At 36.4% G+C, this 22,236-nt stretch overlaps 1 protein-coding gene across 1 annotated transcript in view; it reads left to right on the top strand.

The window, feature by feature from the left end:
* The window catches only part of LOC139721739 (A.superbus venom factor 1-like), an 88,170-nt gene extending 67,684 nt beyond the window's left edge, over positions 1 to 20,486 (top strand). The window contains exons 30-40 of the mRNA XM_071633060.1: positions 383 to 541; positions 2,274 to 2,339; positions 6,448 to 6,572; positions 7,912 to 7,999; positions 9,953 to 10,024; positions 11,673 to 11,778; positions 14,937 to 15,026; positions 16,302 to 16,376; positions 17,979 to 18,062; positions 19,123 to 19,264; positions 19,938 to 20,486. Coding sequence (XP_071489161.1) covers positions 383 to 541; positions 2,274 to 2,339; positions 6,448 to 6,572; positions 7,912 to 7,999; positions 9,953 to 10,024; positions 11,673 to 11,778; positions 14,937 to 15,026; positions 16,302 to 16,376; positions 17,979 to 18,062; positions 19,123 to 19,264; positions 19,938 to 20,055 — 1,125 coding nt within the window. The 3' untranslated portion in view covers positions 20,056 to 20,486. The remainder of the gene's footprint in view (positions 1 to 382; positions 542 to 2,273; positions 2,340 to 6,447; positions 6,573 to 7,911; positions 8,000 to 9,952; positions 10,025 to 11,672; positions 11,779 to 14,936; positions 15,027 to 16,301; positions 16,377 to 17,978; positions 18,063 to 19,122; positions 19,265 to 19,937) is intronic.
* Positions 20,487 to 22,236: the final 1,750 nt, after the last annotated feature.

Raw genomic sequence — 22,236 nt, forward strand, 5'->3', positions numbered from 1 at the left:
CCCATTTCGCTAATTGTACATTATGCCAAAGAGAAATTTGTTCCGTCAACTACCTTTACGGTCGAAGGAGGCAAGGTCAAAATACGAGAAAGGAAATTACTCTTGTAAAAGCTTCTTTCGCTCAATCCACGAATAAAAGAAAACAAATAAAGACAGATAAAAATTAAGAAATAAACTGAAAGAAATAGACATAGTATAGAAAAAGACTATATTGCATGGATTTCTTCTTGTAATTACTTCTGGTGCATTTAATAGAAGTGGGTATTGAAATTACAGTTGTTGGAGTACATATCGATAACTCTTGAGACCATGGCTGGTGCCGAAGAGCTTCCTTACAGGTAAGGAAATGAGCTCATTGAATTCTATCATTTACTTTAAATAGGATACGGTTGTGGCGATGCAGGCCTTAGCCGAGTATTCCTCTTCCCGCCCGATGGAAGACGATATCGATCTGGAATGTACGGTGGGGTATCCGTCCCGGGAGAGGATTACTAGATACACGTTCGACAATGACAACGCGAGAGTGCAGCAAGAAGAAGATGTAAGTTGAATTGCACGTTCACAGTATAGACAGTGACCCTGCACCAACACCCTTTTAAATATGTCTCACTACTGCCTAGTTACACATGTTTGAAATATATATATATATATATATATATATATATATATATATATATATATATACATGTATATATATACCCTGTATATGTGACCGTGCACCTCAAAACGAACATAAAGTCGCACACACTGATTTTGCGTGAGGACTGAAAATAAGTGAAATGGATCAACCTGGCCGAACTTGACTTTTTCATATTTTCTGAAAGAGCGGGTCTTCTTTTACATTATGCTAAAATTTAGTATCATAAAACGGGCAGGAAAGTGTGTTTTTTTAGCTGTTTATCTCGAACATTTTTGGTAGAATAGTGTGATTAGGTGTGTTTCTAAAATCCCTTTTTCATTTCTGAAAAACCTTGTCCACACTCTTCACTTTCAACTCTAATAATTTTTGAAAAGATAATGCTACTGCTTTGAAAGTTGGCATTAATTATGGACAGAATGTGTTAATGAGGCATGCTTAATTTCAATTTAATCTGATAATCCCTTCATTGTTGTTACTCTGGTAGTTTACTTCCTGTTTTTTTTGTCCCATTCATCGCACAGCCAGCACGGTTTGGTAAAGATTAAGCGCTTGAATAGACACTGTACTTCATAGCCTCTTTTCTCAGTTCACACTTTTCCTGAGTTTGTGCTTTCTTTCCAATATTTAGATAGGTTAGGAGAGTCCATTTGATTTGAGTTATACATCATTTTAAAGCTTAAAATCTGCTCTTTCAGAATATGGTCGTAACTAAAAATTCATGTCTGGCGACTTTTTGTTTGTTTTGAGGTGCAGGGTCACATATATATATATATATATATATATATATATATATTAATATTTATTCTGTTCCTGTGTATGAACACATGAGTATGATGGTGGAAACTGAACGTATGCACTGGGGTATTTATGATGATATTGCATAGTGCGAGGTGTGCGAGCATTGAAAGTCGTCTGAAAGATCACCCAGTACTGAAAAGGATTGACAAAGGTCTATGCTTATACCCAAACCTTCCCAAATTGATGTGGTGTATCAAATCTATAATGAGTTTTAAATTGTTATGGTGTGAATAATGGACACTTGAAAAAAACTTCGTTTTGACAGAAAAAAAAAATGTCCATGATCAGTCAAAAGCTTGCAAACATTTACCTTAAATAGCGGGGATCCCGGCAGGAAGCATGAGAAACTGCTAACTCTCTCTACACGACATTTGGACATAAATAATATGCATGAATCTGAATACAATTCTACGAGGATGATGCAATTGAAAAATATATGAATACAGCTGGAAAAAAAAATACATGGTAAATCAATATTCTAAATGTTGTCAGCCAACCTCTAGTAAAGTGTAAAACCTAATGGTTTTTACCATTCCTGAAATGGTATTCCGACATTTTGACTGTTACATTTAATATTTTAGTTTTAACATCTAACATTTAACAAGAGGTAGAAAACATGACAACGTATAAAATGCTGATTTACCATATTATTTTCATTCTTCGGATAATGTACTGCGTTGAATACGTTTGTTATGCTTATTCCTTCATCAAAAAAGTTATCACGATATAGTATAATGAACCCTGCTCTCATCATGGCAAAGCGTAAGTGGTGTGTATACACTATGCTTTCTTCGTGTCAATGCAATAACAACATTCATGGTTATTGTTGCTACAGGTTACGCCCTCTATCGGTCAAGAATTAACTCTCGTCGGCGCGGGGCAAGGAATTGCAAAGGCAAACGTAAGTTTTGAAATATTTTTGTTAATTGTACATCCTACACTAATTCATTACATATCTTTGATTTTACTTTATTTCATAAGATTTGATTTGATGCATTTGTTCTTGTATCATTATGTATCATCGCACATGTATCATTTCTCAATCTGCTATGAAATGTCATACTATACACTATCGCTACTTTCCTATACACTATGCTAAAGCCGTGGTCACATCTCACCGTACTTGCAAGTGCGTGCTGTCTACTTGCAAAAACGTGGACAAAACTTCAGCACCTCAGTACGGATTTTGAAGCACGCAGACACGCCGTAGCACTTTTATGTCACGAGGAACTTTCGCTGCGTTCGGGCTACGGATTCACCCAAGTACGGGCAACGTACGTGCCCATTACAGTAAACGTGGGTACAACGCACTGACTCCGTGCGTCTTCCTGCCGTCACTTGCTCGACGGACGGCGCACGTAGCATTTGCGTGTTGAGCACGCGTAGTCCGTGCTTATTCGGCACTTCGTGAGTTCACCTCTTCAACAGAGCACGCAGATCGTACCGAATAAGCACCTGCTCCGCACTTACAACGCAAGTTGTGCGCACTGATTTCTGCAAGAAACACAAGCCCAGCCGACGGACGAGTGTCATTAATTTTCGTCTCCAAGATAAATTAGGTATTCGTACTGTTCTACTTCACCTAGGGCGCAGAAATGCCCTATAAGGATTGTTGCCTCGAAAAAAAATCGCACACACAGAAAAATGAGTGTTATTTTACATGAAAGAGCTTTCAAAACTCTGTCGAATTGTCCTCAAAAACCAAAACGTCATGCCATAGGACCTTTCTGCCTGCCAGGCGATGAGTAATGATTATGGTCATTTAAAATATATTATATTTTGCAGAACATAAGAGACAGTCAAAAACTGCTTGAAGAAGAGAAATCTTGAGTTCTAAGTGGTCAGTGCATGAAGTGACCAGGTTTTTGGAGTTCTGAAAAATTTTTACATTCAAGAGTTGCACAAGCTTGGTTAAAATGCATTGGCCATCATTGTTTTTGTAGAGCAATGATAAGGTCAGTACACTTTCAGTTAAGCTGAAATTGAGAATGTGTATATTTTGAAATTAAAGGGAGGCAGTCCTGAGATTTTCACTGTAATGATAATTAAGAAGAGTAAAAAACATAACCTTTCACAAGTTTATACGCGTGGAAATGAAAAACTGTCTCCGTACGCGATTTTTGAAAAATAATTCCTGCAAGCGATCGTGTAAGAGCCGGCAAAAAGTTGCTACGTCATGCATGCCCTACTCACAAAGTTGACAGCCGTGCCTCTAAAAACCAATTTAAGTGTTCAAATGATTAGTTGCAATTTTATCACAAAATGTGAAAGTATGTGGTTTTATTATTTCTAACAAAATATTTCAAGCTTAGATATATATAATTCATGAAAAATTGATATTGTTAACATACATATATATGTATTTTTAAACCAAATATACCGTGAACTTGACATGCATCAAATAGGCACGGTCCTTTTCTAGCTTCCGTCCGCGTTGCATAATTCTTAGCGTGTAAACTACTCTCGCGGCCGAAGTCTTACCATAATGTACACAGTACTCCGTCTAGTTGATTTTGGCGTTCAAACCGAAGATAACCTGTGCATGAGACAGTCGAATTCTTCAAAGAAAATATTGTTTGTATCTCAATATTTCTGTAAGTAGTCAAATAGGGCCTTTCCTCGAAAAAAAAATATGACGTGAGCCGGGAAGGGTAAACACAGGGGGTCGTAGGGTAGGGATATGATTTTGTCTCCACTTTGCCGTACATGTCCAGTCGGCACTGGCAGCAGCTAGCTCAGTGGCACTGTACTGGAGTCCAACCCCGGCTGCCGCCCCACGGTAAATGAAACATAGCTAGCCACTTTCCTTACCTTTCTACGCTTTTGCACTCGGTTCTCTTCGAAGTCGATGCTCGAGGCGTTTCTGTTTTATAACTCATGTGAACAAATGGTCGGGATTGCATCTGGCTTCAGGACTTTTCTCGGTTTATAACCGAGGGCCACAGTCTGCCGGTCCACGTAAAAACATCGCTTCTCAAATGGTCTACACACAGGTAGGTCACAACACAATATCGAGATTTTGTAGGCCCTAAGTTTCTTATGTTCGGCATCGTTGTGCCGAGATTTCCCAGCCATACAGCTCATCTTTCGCGATACTTTTGTGGGTCTGGGACGGAAAAAAGGATTTTCCTGGGAAAATTTCTGCACGATTCGAGCAAAACTACTGATGTAAGATAGCCTGACCAGACGACGCTGAATGCGGTCACCCCTATAGTGTACTAGCAGGCCTGTGTAGAACCGTTTCTACCTACAATCTGTACGTACTAAAACATGCATGAGCGGCGACAGGGCTGCAGCTGCGCTTGTGATAGACTGGAAAAGTGCGAAGGGTAAACCGCGTACGGGGTATCTACCGTAGATCTAGTTGTACCGTCCACACGTGTACTGTGCGATTATAATACACAATACACACACACACACACACACACACACAACGTAGAAACAATGTCAAATACTAGTAGCCACCGACTTCTTCATGCATCCGGGTAACTAGGGAGCGTACGGGTAACGAGCAGAACACGGCTGGGAAGAGTTGTGCCTCGGTGACGTCTGACTCTCCGCCAGGACTTGCTCATTAGCATATTCACAATGCAGATTCACACTTTTTCAACCAAAATTTATGAGCTTATTTGGTGATTTGAAAGTTTGTTTTTGGTGAAAGTAGTTCATTGGAGGTACCAAAAACAACATATATTTTTAAAATTCGTGAGGACTGCCTCACTTTAAGCAAGGAAGAAATTACTATGATGACAGTATTACCTTATATAAATTGCAAACGTGACACCTTCAGACTCAGAGAAAATGAAAAAAAACCAAAACAAACAAACATAGGCCTACATTCATCGTTCCATCAAAATTGCTGTTAATCTAGCTCAAAATAATTATGCTGGATGGCTGAAATGAACCACTGGCCACCTCTGAAACTGCATGTAAAGATGGCAGACTTCATAACATTAAATCCTATGCATCTGAAATAACAAACGTACATTCTCAGCTCATCTCCGGTGCCATTGTATTAGGCTATTTAAACCAAAATAATGTTTTACAATGTCATTGTATACACGACAATAATGTTTAAACGTGTATCTGGGCCCCATTTCATAAAATAAGTTAGGATGTCAACTCTTTCTGGAATGACAACTTCCAATGGCAACAGCCAATCAGGAAGCTGGATTCTTGTCGTTACTATGACAATTGCAATTCCAGCAAGAGTTGCTATCATATCAACTTTTTATGAAATATATAGGGCCCAGATGTATTAACCCTTTCTCTGTCAGTGAGTCATATATTCACACATTTCACATATAAACCTATGGACATGAAATAAATATGGTACACAGAAGGTTAAACTGCCATGTACACGTATGGAGAAGACATATGATTATACATCAGAAGAATCTCAGAAGGTGGTCCTATAGGCCTACCCCCAACATCTCACGGGAAAAAAAATCGCACTTGCACGCACTTACAACATGCGAGAGAGTAGGGATACCGTACCCTGCGCAACCGTGCGAGTGCCGTGCGTAGACGTACTTCCTTCCTGCTCTGAAAGTCACTCCCTCCCCACGTTTTCAGAAAAAAACGTGAATGCCGTGGCCTCCGCCAAAAACGTACGGACGAAAAGCACGGACGGCGAGTTGTGACCAGGGCTACACGGAAGTACGTTGATTGTGGTAACTGTGAAGTTTACCGCGGATTGAAATAATTAAACTTGTATTTGCACTCTTGTGCATACTTTGTGGTAATTTCTTTCTATACCTCTAGAAAAAAATGAAGCTGAAACTGAATTAAAAAACGAAAAATATATGTGTATAATTATGAAATGATTGTTGAATTTGAACTGATGATACACATCAAGACTATTTGACTAAATAGATTTAGCTCTGCAATTTGAATGCTAATACATATACTTAATTTGTGATTAAAGAGACCTAAATATATAACACAATACCTAGCAATGACACAGTATCAATTCTGTTGAACTGTCGCACTTCTACATGGCTTTGCAGGTCGAACTATCCTACAACACGGAGGCATCGGACCTAGACACCTGTCCTTTCATCTTGAATGTTACCGCTACGGAAGTCAGAGAAGGCGCCAACCTGAAACACATTGACATTAGAGTATGCACAAGGTATACTATAGTGTAGGGAGTTCATTGCTATTAGCCCACCCTAGCCAAAGGTTCAGATTTTCATCCAAATTGCCATGTATTATTGCTAGAGTGAAGAGTACATATTTTTACAAATGGGCACAGCTTCCCGATTTGGAACCTCAAATGCACAATTTTCTCCTTTTTTTTTGGGGGGGGGGGGGGAGGGAGGGGGACAAAGCCCCCTACTAAGAAATCTTCTTCTTTAGAACCAGAGGTTAGGGCCAAATTAGTGCTATGAATAGATTGTGACTTCAGTTTTAAGTCTGTTTATAGTAGTTCGGGGATGGGGGGGGGGGGGGGCGGCTGTGGAGGATGTGAAACCAAATTAAGGCCTTATTTTCATAGTTTCTTCTCGAAAACACATTGTCATATATGTCAACAAGGGAGGCGGTCATTATCGCTAGGGTGACAATATTCAATTCAATTCAATTCAAATGTCTTATGTTCATTTCTTTCAACAGAATTATTTTCGAACTACAAATTCGGCATGCATTTTAAGGAACGATCCGTAGGTAACAAGGAATAACATTATGTCGTTGTCAGTAGTCAGTAGAAAGTGAGGAATTTTTCACACAAACATGTTTATACATTCTGAATAAAGAATGGAGTTACCCACTCAAAAGAATGTGCTTGTACTACATGTGTATGGGGGCACCTCACAGGGAAAAGAAAAAAAAAATAGGTGAATAGCTTAAAACTACAAGTGTGCGGGAAATTAGGAAAGACGAGAAAAAAGGCAGAAAGAGGAAACAGAAATAGGAGGAAAAACTACTAAAAAAAAAGCCTAGATCAATCGATACATTAAAGGTCAAGCCCACAGAGACTATTCGCCATAGTAGAAGAGTAGATCGTTTAAAGCGACAGAGAAGGTGACATAGGGAATTTCTGATAGTGGAAGTTTTTATCTGTTCTGTGAAGGCACGTACGTTCGCAATAAAATAAACATTTGATGTGATATGGAATGCCGCGAAAGACACGATCTAAAAAGAAACGATAACGTCGTGTTTTCAAAATAAAACATACTTACATCAGGAAAAAAATCCCTTAGTTTCTTTCTGTTGCATCAATATGTTCAATACAAGGACCTCAGAATCCCCTATTTCCTGTATTGGACAATGTATTGAAGTCCGGTTCTAAATCTGAATCTGAATATTAAAGGCAATAAACAGAAAATAAAAATCTCGTTTGAAGCCAGAAATATATACCCTGAGTAAATACATAAATGATTGTGCTTTCAATAAAAAATAATGCAAATGGACCACGCTAGATGCGATCTGTTTCATTCCTTTCTTTTTTTTTCAAATGTCGATGCATCAAGGTACCTGGGCGATGAGGAAACGCACATGGCGATCATAGATGTTGGAATTTACTCTGGCTTTGCTCCTGTAATTGAGGAGCTCGAAGAGGTGAGTGCACAGAAAAGAAGAAGATTGAATCCCCTTGATTTTACACGCTGATGCTAAAACGTCCTACTCTTATTCCGAGAATATTATACTTTCCATCATTATGGTACCCTTATCATTGATTAGCAAAAGGTGGAGTAAATTAAATTGTGTTAATAATGTAACTAGCAATAACAAGTGCGGAAGACGTTTCGTGATTCACAGTGACATTTTGATTCATCAGTAAGCAAGTGGGTAAAAGAACAATTCTCAGTGTTAGAGCCACCTGAGTTTATATCGTATGATTATACTGCTCTACCGGTATAATTCTCTTTATGTTTCCCTGTTCCTTGGAAGAGCCGGTGCACTTGGCTCAGTCGATATAACACACTGAAGCAAAATAAGGACCTCGATGGTTCCGCTGAATGCAGCGGTTTTACCCTACATTGTGATCCTGCTCAATAAACAATCGAAAAGTCGTCATTAGTATGTCGCAGATTCTGGAAGAACATACTCTAAGCTTTAAAATCATGTATAACTCAATACCAAAAGACTTTTCTGGCCTATCTAAGTTACAGAAAGAATGGCGCACTCTGCAGAAGTGCTTAGCTCCTCCTGAGAAAAAGAGGCTCAAAGTCCTTGATCTTGCATCAAACGGTGGTCTGTGCAATTAATAGGAAAAAAAAAAAACACAGGAAGTAAAACTCCATAGCAACAGCAACAAAAGGGATGAATTGCAACTGATTGACAAATTGCTCTGCATCGACGTAAATATACATTTACGTCGATGCAGGGCAATTTGTCAATCAGTTGCAATGCATTTACGTCGATGCAGAGCAATTTGTCAGTCAGTTGCAATGAAAGTATCTCGACGGAAGAATTTCATGAATTTTTAGGAAATGAAAATGGGCCTGTAAGACATAGGCAACTACCTAATTATGATGTACTGAATTCTAATGTGTTCTAGAAAAACTGCAAAAAGCCCTACAGTTTTCAATTCGTTTATAATGCCTATTTTACGATCACGTGAAAAAAAAAATTACTCTTTCAGAAACTATAAAAATAAGTTAACATTGACTAGGTAATCCATTTTGCTTATTTTGTAAAAAAAACCTTTAAAATCAGGGCGAGCGACGTTTCATTGGTTTTGTGATGAGCAATATGCAAAGCTATTTCATCTTTCTTGAGTAGATGACTCAAAACTGTCTATCCTTGGTTGCTTGTCCGCAAGCTTTCTGGTACGCCCATAAAAAGAAAAGAAAACGAAAAAAAAAAAACTCTACTGAAACGCATTAGATATCATGTAAATATTTCTATAAGTTTTTTTTTTTTTTTTGTAATACCCTCTCGAACACCTTTTGCATTACACCATTGTTGCACTTACTGTGTAGACAGCATGAAATTACACGGTGTTGTGAGTGCTGTTCGTTATTCCGAAGGTTCGATATTCCGAAGGTTCGTTTATCCAAAACACACACATTCCCTATACCTAGATGTTCGTTAATCCGAAAATGACAAAGGGTTCGTTCTTCGAAGGTTCGTTGATCCGAAGTGATATACGGTCCGTAACGAACCTTCGGAATAACGAGCTTTGTTTAATTTTCGGATTAAAGAACTTTCGGAGTAACGAACCTTATTTCATTTTCGGATCAATGAACCTTCGGAAAAACAAACCTCATCCCATTTTCTGATTAACGAACCTTCGGAACAACGAATCTTCGGTATAACGAACCTTCGGAATAACGAACCTTTGGACTAAAGAACTTTCGGAATAATGAGCCTTTGGAATAACGAGCGGTAACCGTTGTGAGTTTTCGTATGAGTTTTCAAAAAACGAAAGTGCATTAAATCGGGAAAATTATATCACTTCCATTTGTAAATGAATTTATGAACTACCAAGTTTTTGTACTATGACCGTGAACACGATTTCAACGTGCTGAATATTGATGTATCCGTTCTCTTTCATCTTTCTAATAGATCACGAACACTAGCGACCTTATCGCATCCTACGAAGTTAACGACCGATCCGTGATCTTTTATGCTGACGCGGTAAGGGACATAAGTGTTGTTATGTTTCTTGACGAAACAATGAATCCGAATACATTCAGATTCTCAAATTTTACCTTATCTAAATTACGGACTCCTAGCGTGGGGTAGTGCCGATCAAACCTTACTAGATAAATTACTGTTACTGCAAAAAAAAAGGCACTTCGTAGAAGTTGTGACGTCATTGTGAGCCATTATTTACTAGATATACGATTTTGAAAATTAAAGCTTTTGTATTTTTTTCAACTTAGTCAGTTTATGTTTAATTACGATGCAAATGCACTTTCTAGTATTTTCAATTCAATGTTTCCACTTTTATCACTTTTATCATTATTATCCCACTAGGCAATCTAATGAGTTGCATGTACCCCCCCCCCCCCCCCGAGAACTTTATTAGTCAAAAATACATTTATATACACCGGTCCTAGATTTTGGAATTCATTAAGCTGTGAATTAAAAATCTCCCCATCTATTCTTTTACGCGCGAGTTGAAATTCTTTCTGTTAAACCCCCTCTGATACTTTTTTTTGATTAGTTAAATTTCATCAACCTCAGGGTTCATCATCCATCCACCAGTCAATCGATCACTGAATTCATTATTACGTAATGGAATAGCCATTGAACAGCTGTGTGCAGTGCCAGCTCTCTGAAGCACATTGTCAATCACTCCCTCTTCCATTTCCCTAGTTCAGCGTGTAGGCATTCTCTTTTTTTCTCCTTTTTCTCTCTCCATTCTTTCCATCTATTCTGTCACGTCGTGTCATATTTATGTGTTTCTACTGTTTTGTTCCGTTTTGTCATAAATCATATCTGTGATGAGTGTTCGTAAATAAGTAATTCATAAGTTTGGTTATTTTTTGAGTGGTTCACAACATACAAGCTTGCTTTTTAGTGGACTTGTCAATTCTTTTTTTTTTCAACAGAAGCATGACTTTAATAATACTTTTTTTTTTTGCCAGTATGCATTCTTTTGTATCATCTATCTTTTGCAAAGTCGAATGTTTATGTTTATGATGTATTTCTAGATTTATTATGTGTTATGTTTCGTTGGAAAAAGAAATAATGAAAATAAATGAATTGAATTGAATTGAATCAGTGATGCGAACAAGACGGGAAAAACAGTATTGGATTGGAATACAATCAGTGATGCGAACAAGACAGGAAAAACAATGATATCTGTATATAAAATGTTTTTTTCCTGCGATACCATGCATACATAGCATACATGGTTTATTTCGGTCTCATAGTAGGATTAATGTCAAAACAAGCACGCGTTCACATACTACCAATACAGGCACATCTGCTGAAAGCACTACAGTCCATTACAAACCTGCGTACCTACGCACCTACGCACACAGCCAGCGCGAATTTGAATTTAATGTCCGTCCCATTTCTCGTGTATATATATATATATATACACGATATATATACACGAGAATATATGTATATATATATATATATATATATATACATTTGTACATATATATATATATATATATATATATATATATATATTCATACAACACGTTAAAACTTGTCATGAAAAACAAGCCGAGGACATGATTAAAACAATTTTAGTGTTAATTGTACTTTTTTAAAGTAGGATATGAAATCAATATGAAACTATAATAATTCAACATTCAATTGACAGATTCCACATGATGAACTTTTGTGCGTCAGCTTCAAAGTCCTTCCCCAGAGCACTGTTGGAAACATCCAAGCCGTCCCTGTTCATGTGTATGACTACTACAATACAGGTACAATTAAGGTTCAAAACGCCTAATATTAAATTGTCCACAAAAGTATGAATATGTTATCACAAACAAGTTCAGCGTCATATTTCAATATTTCAAATTAAGTCGATCATGCGATGAAGCAGTGTATAAGTCTTTCCTACAATATCTCTCCATACATATAGACCTAACGATAAATATTCATAGAGGTTTGCTTAGGATGTCATAGATTTCAATATTATTTTCTTTGATTATTACTAGGTTTCATTGCAAAAAAAAAAAGAAATAAAAAGAAATCATTTGGCGATGGAACTCTTCTTAATGATAACTTCTCTCATGTGTGAACATAAATCTTATTTTTCAATTCAATTCTTGAATTTGACTGTCTATTTTTCTTTCTCAAAACAATTTTAAATTTCCCTCGAATGCGACCATAGCTTGATAACGATTCTCGATTATCGCATTTAAGATTCCTCTTTTCAGTCTGTCAGGACTGTTATTATGATATCCCCGGTTGAGCCTAAAGCTATTTCTTCAAATGGAAAATCTGTTTAAATCTGCATTCGTAGTGAGAATCGCCAATCATAGAGAGAGAAGTAATTTTGTAAGACAACTAAATCATCCAGTATACATGCAAGACTGTAATATCGATGCCTTTATACAGTGTGTATAGTAAGCAAAGTCATCACAGATTTTCTCTAATGACGATGTAGTAAATGAAATGTGAACGTTCTGGATGATATGGAGTTTAGGATTTTTTAAAACAAATTGTATAAACAGTATACATATGTTTCCCGTCAGTTCTCCCATTTCCATCTTGAAAATACTACCTCAACAGCCTAAAAACATAACAAACAAACAAAAAAAAAAAACTTCGTGGACGACTGAATATTCTAACTTTTCATCTTCTATTAAACTTAGCTTGTTGTACAAAACTTTACATAAAATCTTCCCTTTTTGGTGCGATATTTTTCTTCTACAATTATTTGATTATTAACTAATAAAGGTTTTTCCTTTTTTTCCCCTGGTAAATCAACACCAAAAAGCATCTCTTCCCAATTCCACTGTCGCAAGTCAACATAATGAAAGAAATAGTATTGCATTTTTTTGTCTAACTCTTCATAGACAATGCACATGCATCTCTTCCCGTTTATGGCAAGATCATAAACATAACATAAACGAACATAAAGTATCATTCACAAAATTAAACTGGCATACGTGATTGTTTGTGTACACTATCCTATGCAGTCATCTATATTGAAATCCTTCAAAGCGGAACTAAAGATACTGCTTGTGGCCCCGCTGAAAATGGATTCGTGTATCTTTGTTTCAGAAATCACAGAAATATATAATTTTTTTCTTTGACCAACACATTATCACTTTTTTTTTCACACAAAATCACCATAAACATCTTTGGAAGTAATCTGATCTTGAAGGATATTTCTCTCAATTCTCATAAAAGTCGTTAATTTCATCAACACATCATTCTCATCCTCTGTGTTCTCTGTATTCCATTTCAACGCAGTAGGCAGTGATTCATATGATTTTCAAATACTGAAAACATCTAAAAATCAAGCCCTTCTCTTGGAAAATAGAATCCACTTTGTATATCTTCCCATTAATGTTCATTACGTGATCCAATCTAAAACATTTTTCTCAGATACAATTTTGATTATAACTACGGTTTTTTTTTTTCAATACGAATCGTTTTATGATAAAAAAAACAACACCTCCTCCTTACTTGATTATACTTGCCCCTAAATTCCATTGTTTTTAACTCGTGGTACCAACAAGTTCCTCGAAAATTCCGTATTACACAAATTCAAAAGATACGCCCCTCAACGTAAGTTCTGCCATCAGAGTTTGATTCACTCTCTTAAACCGGCACTATCTTCATTGAATATGACATCAGAAAAAAGAAATATCTGATCAATTATCTTCAAAATGCCACCCAACGTGCTATGAGTGAGTGTTCCTGGAATGTTAAAAACAGCTTAATATGGGGACAGATCAAATGTGAAACATCGCAACAATTCTTTTACTGATAATGTACTGTTTCGAAGAAAATAAGAGGGCAACTGGAATAACCAATGCTTATATGAGTATACTTTAAAAACCTTATTTCTTCTGCTATAGATAATTGTTAGTCAAAATCAATGTATAATTCATATCAGCTGATACAACTGCAGTTTTCAATTCAAGATGAAGCATGGAATCTAATTCGATTCTCACAATATATTCTTTTCCAGAACATACCTTCCCTTGAAATACCAATTATTTTGGGGATTATACTGGTTGACGTAAGACGTTTGTATGTTACAACATTTCACATTTGGCCTTGCCTCATACTCAATCGTACTGTTGATTCCAAAAATGCATAATGTAAACAAGTAATGTATGGCTGTAAAGAAAGATTACTTAGATTTTTGCATGGTGTCACATTATTGAATGAGAATGTAGTTTTAAGAAAATAGTACATCAAACTGAAATTGCAGGAATTTTCTGAAAGCTTTAGACGAAACAATTACAGAAAGAAACCCAAATATTTTATACATATTTCGTTTGCTAGCGGACTCAAAATATGGCTTCCCTTTTATGTGTAGTTCACAATATAATACCTTTTGGACACATAAGTAATGTGATGCCAAACACTTACAGAATTTTGGGTTTCCCTTTGCCAATTAAATTCCTATCAAAACGTTGTCAACTCATTGTTAACCAATTTTGGCAGAGGGGTAAGAGACCCAATAGAATAACCTTTTACCCATTAATATCAAATATCGGTGCTTCCACTTTATCAATATATCTAATGATATTACTATTCTGTAGAATACATATCAAAAGTAAATACATCCCTAAAAAGTCTTAAACTCCTTCACTTTCTTTTTCTCCAACGGAAATTCATAAACGCTATTTTCACTGCTCCCCAAATTGTTGATTTTATACCGATGGTATTTTTTTTTCTAATATAGCTGTTTCAAATGTTGTTTATGCTTTCTAAATCGTATGTGCTGTATTTAATTTCATATACACCTATACCAATATATTTCCAGGTCCAGTTGTATGTAAGTCATCACCTTTAAGCAGTGGGTTATAGAAATTGTTTTCAGTATGGATTGTAATTATACTGTGTTGGTACATTTTTTTCATGGTTTGTTCTCTTATTTCTGATAATGCTCTAGATAAGACTTGCACAATCTTTTACAAGCCTGGTGACGGTAGCCCGCTGCTTTCAACTCTATGCACTGCCGATGAATGCGTCTGCGTTCGAGGTAAATAACAGCCTCAACAACAACAGCAACAAGAAATAATGATAATTAATACTTACTGTGATTTCTCGCCATTTTTAGTGCGATGTCGATCGATGTCTACATTTTCATAGTAGATCCAGGGAGTTTTGTCTGTTTTCCCTGCAATAACCTTGTTGAAGGAACGATTTATTTTATCTGAATTTTTGCAATGATTGGTGCGGAATGATAAATGCAACGGTGGATGGAGTAAAAATTAGACTCTGAGAAACTCATGATTACTCTTGAAGAATCATTTTTTTTTTGCATAGATATTTCTCGCATGAGAGACGTAATGTCTTCACAATTAACTCTGTGAGAAGGACTAATTACACCTGACGTTAGCAATAGAATATTTAACAACACAAGGTACATCAGAAATACTCACCAATATGTAATTAAGAGGATATGGGAATGTCACTTATGGAGCAGATAGAGGGATTCCACTCATATAGTAATATAATTCTTGATATCACAAATGTTCACACATTCTACCTGTACGACACCTATGATATATGGAAGTTCCTCTTTTCCTTGGTCATAATATACCTTTAAACGTAATATTCTATGGATTTTTGTTTTTTTAGATTCACTATGCGTGATTTCGTAATTGGAAAGCAGGTCGCACTTCCACTAAACTAGCTATGTAGGCTAATACGTTAGAGTGATCTGTAACATTGCTTACTCTTTTGGAGATTTAGAATGGCAAAGAGGTACAATTTTGTCCTCATGGAGATGAGACCGCCACAGGAAAGTGAAAGAAACCGGCTTCATCGTATCTCCGCGAATTCTTACGGATAGCTAGAACACAAGGAGAGTCAAATAATTTACAAACCCTTCTAGTTATCAACAACGGATGTGAATGGATCATCACATGTTCGAATCTGGTCGGCATAGGCTGTAGCAGGACAGGACCCCCTAGAATGGTGGTTACATCGATTTCTTCCTTTTTTATATTCATTTACACTTCAAGTTAATCTTGTATAGCGTTGCGTCAGGCCTATCGGGAGAATACTGTTTTTAGGGGCGGGGGGGGGGGGGGGGGGGAGGGGGAGGGGGAGGGAGGGAGGTGTCCAAAGCAATGAAAAGGCCACTGCATAGGACCTGTCTTAATTGAAAAAAAAAAAAAAAACATTTCTTTTTCACAACCGTGACAGTGATATTAAAATTGTACAGACTGAAGAGTATTTTTTTTTTTGAAAATAAATGTGAATGTTTACTAACTCATCACTTATTTTTGTTTTCTTTTAATTCCTGTAGACGCTTGTTTTGAATGCGGGCCACAGACCCAGGAACAGCTACAGACAGCGGCTTGTGTGACTGATGAGCATTTCGGTAAGTGTGTGTGTGTGTGTGTGTGTGTGTGTGTGTTCATGTTTGCTTATATGAATAACATTCTTTGCCACAAATTTATTGATGACAGCTCTTCAACTTGCCGTTATTTTCTCTCTCCTTTTCCTGATTTGAGATATTGCCGTCTATTTCGCCAGGATCCGTGATAAAAGACTAAACATTGGTTGGCTTTGAATAACTATGTCTGGTAGTTGAGTCAATGAGTGAAGAAGAAGGTGAGTAAAAAAAAAAAGCACATCTGCGCGTTGAAAAGCACTTTCTATATTATTCTACAAGTATCGTATTATAGGCAAAGGAGATATGCTGCATATCCAGTCATTCATGCCAAAATATCTAAAATAACGTGTTTAATCTTTCAGTGTCAGTTTCGATTTATTTCTTCAACTTCTTTTTCTTTTGTAATACAATATCAAACAAAATATATAAGAAAGATAAAAAGCATTTGGTCAAATATTTTTCTTTCTACTGAAATCAAGTTTTACAAATAAATTCAATCCATCAATTGCATGAAAAAAGGAAATACTTGTATTAATGACAACGAAGCTTCTAAGCATGGGAGGGACCATAAAAAATTCATTATTGTTATGTAACTGTATTGGTTGGGTTATTCATTAATTTCGGGGGAAATCTACCTCATCATAATTTCTCACAAATTTCTATAAAATGTGTCAAGCAAGATGTTAATTGCTTTAAATAGCTAAAAATAGCTAAAGGATCGACATATATTATCGGAGCCCACAGGATATTTGGGTAATCCAAATTAATGTTAGTGTCGATTGGTATGTCTTGGATATATTAATATATATATATATATATATATATTTTTTTTTTTACATGAAAACAAGAATGAACGCTTCAGGTAGCGAGTTTTTCGTGTAACAAACATATAACCGTTTGAAAAAACATCTCATTTTGGAACTTTCACAACTTTAATAGTGTCAGTTTTTTTTTCTTGTATGTGTGTGATATGATGCTGGATAATATGGTCCACTTAGAGGACAAGTCCACCTTCATATACATGTGGATTGAGTGAATGCAGCAATATTAGTAGAACACATCAGTGAAAGTTTGGGGAAAATCGGACAATCCGGCGTTCAAAAGTTATGCATTTTTTAAGTATCTGCGTAGTCACTGCTGGATGAGAAGACTACCATAGTGTATGATGTCATATGCGGACAACCATATGCTGTCATTTACGTGGTAGAAGGTGAACTTTTCAGAAAACTTTACAAAGGTGAAAATGTTTCACCTTTTACTTTTCAATGTGTCCAGTTCTCGTTTTGTTGCAAAAGCCGGTATGTCCAGTATCGTGCGGTGTGAAGTCGCAAATTGCAAATCTCGGCCTATCGGGTTTTGCAAAAAGAAGAAAAAAAAAAACACATACAAACGACTGTAATAATCCCGAGTTGTTTTGAGTTTTCTCATAAGCTGATGATATCTTCAGATTAGTGTTACAAACTGATTATATATTCAGTTTAGTCTCACAACTATATGAATCACAGTATATATCGATTGATTTTTATGTATAAAAATGAGCTTGTCGTTTTTATTTTTGAGAATAAACTCATGTATTCTATCTTTCAGCGTTCAAGATCAGAATCAACACAATAGCAGAGAAAAGCGGCTTCAAAGTCATCATCGCTACCGTTACAAGACCAATTAAAACAGGTTTGTCACTTTTAAGATGACATATGTTAGATAAGTGTACATAACTATATAAAATTGATATGCATACATTAAACAGATATATATATATATATAATATACAATTATAATCTATGTGACCGTGCATCATAAAACCAACAAAAAGTCGCACCTCTTGATTTTACGTAAGGACTTAGAAAATAGGAATCTGGTCAACCAAGTCAATCTGTTTGTTTTTTTTTCTTTGTACATTTCTATATTCTTCTTGTTTATTATTCCTAAGTTTTAGATCACAAAATGAATGGGAAAGTGGGTTTTCAGGAGTTTCTTCCTACAGTTCCCCCCCCCTTTTTTTTTTTGGTAAAGAAGTGACATTGGAAATGCCTTTGAGGCCCCTTTCCATGTCCTAAAACATCCTTTGCACGCTTTTCACATTTGAGAGAATGATGATAAAAGTGAAAGTGAGCATTAATCATGGACAGAAAGTGTAATGAGAAATTGTTTTCTTATCATTAAACAGCAAAATGAACTAGTAAAATAAGTACAAAATACAATTTCTATGAAGAGGGAAATTTATTTTGCACTTAAAAGGATCGCTTGAAAGCTCAATTGGGTTTGGGTTCTGTGGATAAAACAAAGATGACTTGTGTGACATGTAAATATGTAAATATAGTCTTTGCGAGTGTGCATTTTGGCTACCGTTTCCTGTCTTGCTCTTTGAATTCTACCATTTTGTTTTTCTCATTCAAACTTATACCGACTGACTGATTTTGGAGTTGCGTACTTTTTTTACATTATCCTAATGAAATATTAACATCCATCTTGACTACAACAGGCAATGTCACTTGCAGATGATAAGAATTATCTTGTTAATATTGAGCCTTTGACAAATTCAGGATTACAACTTCCCTTCGACCGCGTGTGATATATCATCTATTTTAATTATTCACTCTTCAAAAGCAATTTTATCAATAGGGTCAGTTGATTACGAATTAACGTTCGGATGAAAAATCTCTACCTCCAAAGCGCCGATGTTCCAGATAATTGTGTTTGTACCCTTCCATTTCCTGCTATTAATACCCAGGGACTGATCGGCTTGGCGCGGGACAGCAACGGGAGTTCTACTTATCCCAACATTGCACCTGCGTCGACCTAAGGAGAAACGGGAATTACCTTATCGTGGGTTCCAAATTTGTTAAATACACTACGGAATCCGGAGAAGAAGGGTGAGTCATTATATACAATGTACATGTACGTTTCCTGTGACAATGTGCACTGAAATCAACCAAATTTCTTCTAGACTTGGAACGTAAGGGAAGACGTGAATACTGACTGCCTTGCCACCAGACAAATAATAAATAAGTACAATGTAATAATGTTCAGTTTTTAGTTATTGATAAAGGATCAATATGTTATTGATATGATGTTTTGAGAGTATGATGTTAATTATAGTAATCATGACAAGAAGTGGATGCAATAAATTGTTCAACTTAAATATATGAGCAGTCATTTTGTGGAAAGAAACTTGTTCGAAATGACAAAGTATAGCATAGCTGATAGCAGAGTTTTTAACGACGTAGACCAGCTGTGTATGTACACGTCATCTTGTATGAAGTAGGCCTACTTCTGTAGCTCATATTTCTGATTAAACCCATTTACCGGGACTGACTTCAGACAATATTCAATGAGTTTGTTTCATTAGTATAAAGTCGAATTTGGAAAATACATGAGTAAAATCAAAATGAATGAAGGGATTGCAATTCGAGGTTTTTTTATAACTTTTCCCGGTTTGTTTTATCTACTGTACTCTGCTCGTACTGTACGCAGTTCCTTATTTTGATGGAAGTATCCCATTGACGTAATAATTTCCTCTTATTTTTCCTGTCATATCGATCGCAGATACCGGTATTTGATTGACGCTGGATCAAAGTTTACAAGGTGGCCTGGACGAGGTCCGAAGGCGAGCATTCTAAATGACTTCAGTAGAACGATGACACTCTCGGGCTGCGAGGGATAGAGTGGTTAAAACGAATCCTGCTTGAACGGACAGCATTGCCACATGCTTTTGATGGCCGTTACAAACTAATCTACTAAGTCGACTGGTAATCTAGCTCCATAAACCGAATGACGTTAATGTGTATCCTACGTTATAGACGGAGATTATGTGCATGGGAACTGTGGTTGAATTATCTATTATGTGCATTCTTATTTTTTTGTCTCAATACGGATTTTTCAGTTTTGATTCTTCATTATTTAAGTCTACAACCGAAATGAATGCTGTACGACCAAAATCTAAGAAGAAAAAGAAATGTAGTTCTATCGTATAAACTACTGACAATGAATGAAGAGAATTATTATGAACAAAGAGCAGCATCACATCACAAAAAAAAATACTGTTTTTGGGTCGTGATGTATTGATAATGACCCAGTAGACTATCACTAAAACAAGAAATAAAATACACCTCACACATCATGGTTTCAAGTGCACGAAATAAAACATATAGAATCGAAGACTTGCGCCAAAGAGTCTTGACAAAATCATGGCTTATACAGTCTGGAGCAGTGCAAAGATGAAGAGGGTAAAAGTAATATGTATTATGAAAAGATAATATCATCATAACCACATGATGGCTGTATGGCTGTAGGGTATCCGGATTTCGATTTTTGTGTTCTTGTTGTTTTTGTTGCTATTGGTGTCGTTAGGTATGTTATGTATCAGTTTATGACTCTTTAAAGGTAGAACCGATATATACCAATCATCTTTATAATGGTGTTGTGATACAGAGTAGAAGCTGCGCGTAGGTAAATTGCATAGACATCGCGGATAGATATATTTACATTTTAAGTTTGAATATTTAGGTGAAGCTGCTCACTTTCATTAAATTTGCTGATATGTCGATCCTTTTCGGATATAATAATTTTTAGAGAGTTTTTATGTCGTACAAACGCCATTAAAATTATAATCTTTTATTACGACATATTAGGTAAAAATACAAGTGCAATTATAATAATATGCATATCATGTAGAACGTGGGGAAATCAACAATAGGCCTAAATGCCTTTCAACAATTGATATTTGTCAGATAAGTTCATTATAAAAATGTCAAGATGATCTTACCTCAAATATAACATAACAGCACCAAGAAATGTTGTAGACTGTATACTAGCAGAGGACATGACTGAATGACGTGTTTTGTCTTTGTCTTTATATTTTGTTTGAATCATCGAAATTTACATGTAATTCTTGACAATAATAGTTTGCTCTTTTGACTGATCGTAATAAAGGTTTGCTTTTTCTTCATCGCAACGTAATCCACTTCACAAATGATCATCTTTCGTTTCGAAGTCGTAATAAGTTATGGATCCCTCCCGGTTTTTATACTAATTATTTAAGTATGTGTATGTGTGAATTTGTCAGAAGAGATGTAGTAATAGTGACAACGTTGTTAAGCGTCATGACAGTTAAGGATAGTCACGAGTTTTTGACGAAATCTCTGACATTTAATTCCATGATGACTATGTGAGATGAATGTGACTCTGATTAATTGTATACTAAGATGCCAACCTCAAATTTGGCCAAGTGAAGATTACTGGAGTGTTGAGTAAGCAGTCAACGGTATAACGCTATCACAAAGAGACATGTAACGTTAGTAGTGATGCTTTGATTTGATTAAATTGAACTGGTCTATTGGCTCATCTGAGCTGAAGGCTCAGGTAAGCTATTGCTATCACTCATCGCCCTCAGTCCGGCGTCCGTCATGCGTCGTGCGTCGCGATCGTATGTCAACCTTATGCGTTTTCATCTTCTTCTTGAAAACCCCATGACATATTCCTACCCAAGATTGGCAGGTATCATCAGTTGTTCAAATGGGCCCCACGCCGATTCAAGGAGTCACCAGGGGACCCGACATCCCCCATATGGAGTACTTTAAGTAGAAAAGTTCTTCTTTAGAAAAGAGAAAAGTTGATATACTTTGCGTTCTTTGATAAATGTGATATCAAATTTGTTCACATCCAAACCAGGGGTGCCCCTTGTCGCCCAGAAGAGGGGGCGGGAGGGGTTAACCGGGGTATAAATATATTTTCATCTTCTCCTTAAAAACCCCATGATAGATTTTAACCAAGCTTGGCAGGAAGTATCTCTGGGGGTTAGGATCTCGATTTCTTCAGGTGGGTACCATGCACCCTGTTGGGGCCA

Source organism: Diadema antillarum, unplaced genomic scaffold, assembly GCF_040938485.1.
Source record: "Diadema antillarum isolate AM-2024a unplaced genomic scaffold, OU_Dant_1.0 scf00000148, whole genome shotgun sequence".
In the NCBI taxonomy this organism is placed as follows: domain Eukaryota; kingdom Metazoa; phylum Echinodermata; class Echinoidea; order Diadematoida; family Diadematidae; genus Diadema; species Diadema antillarum.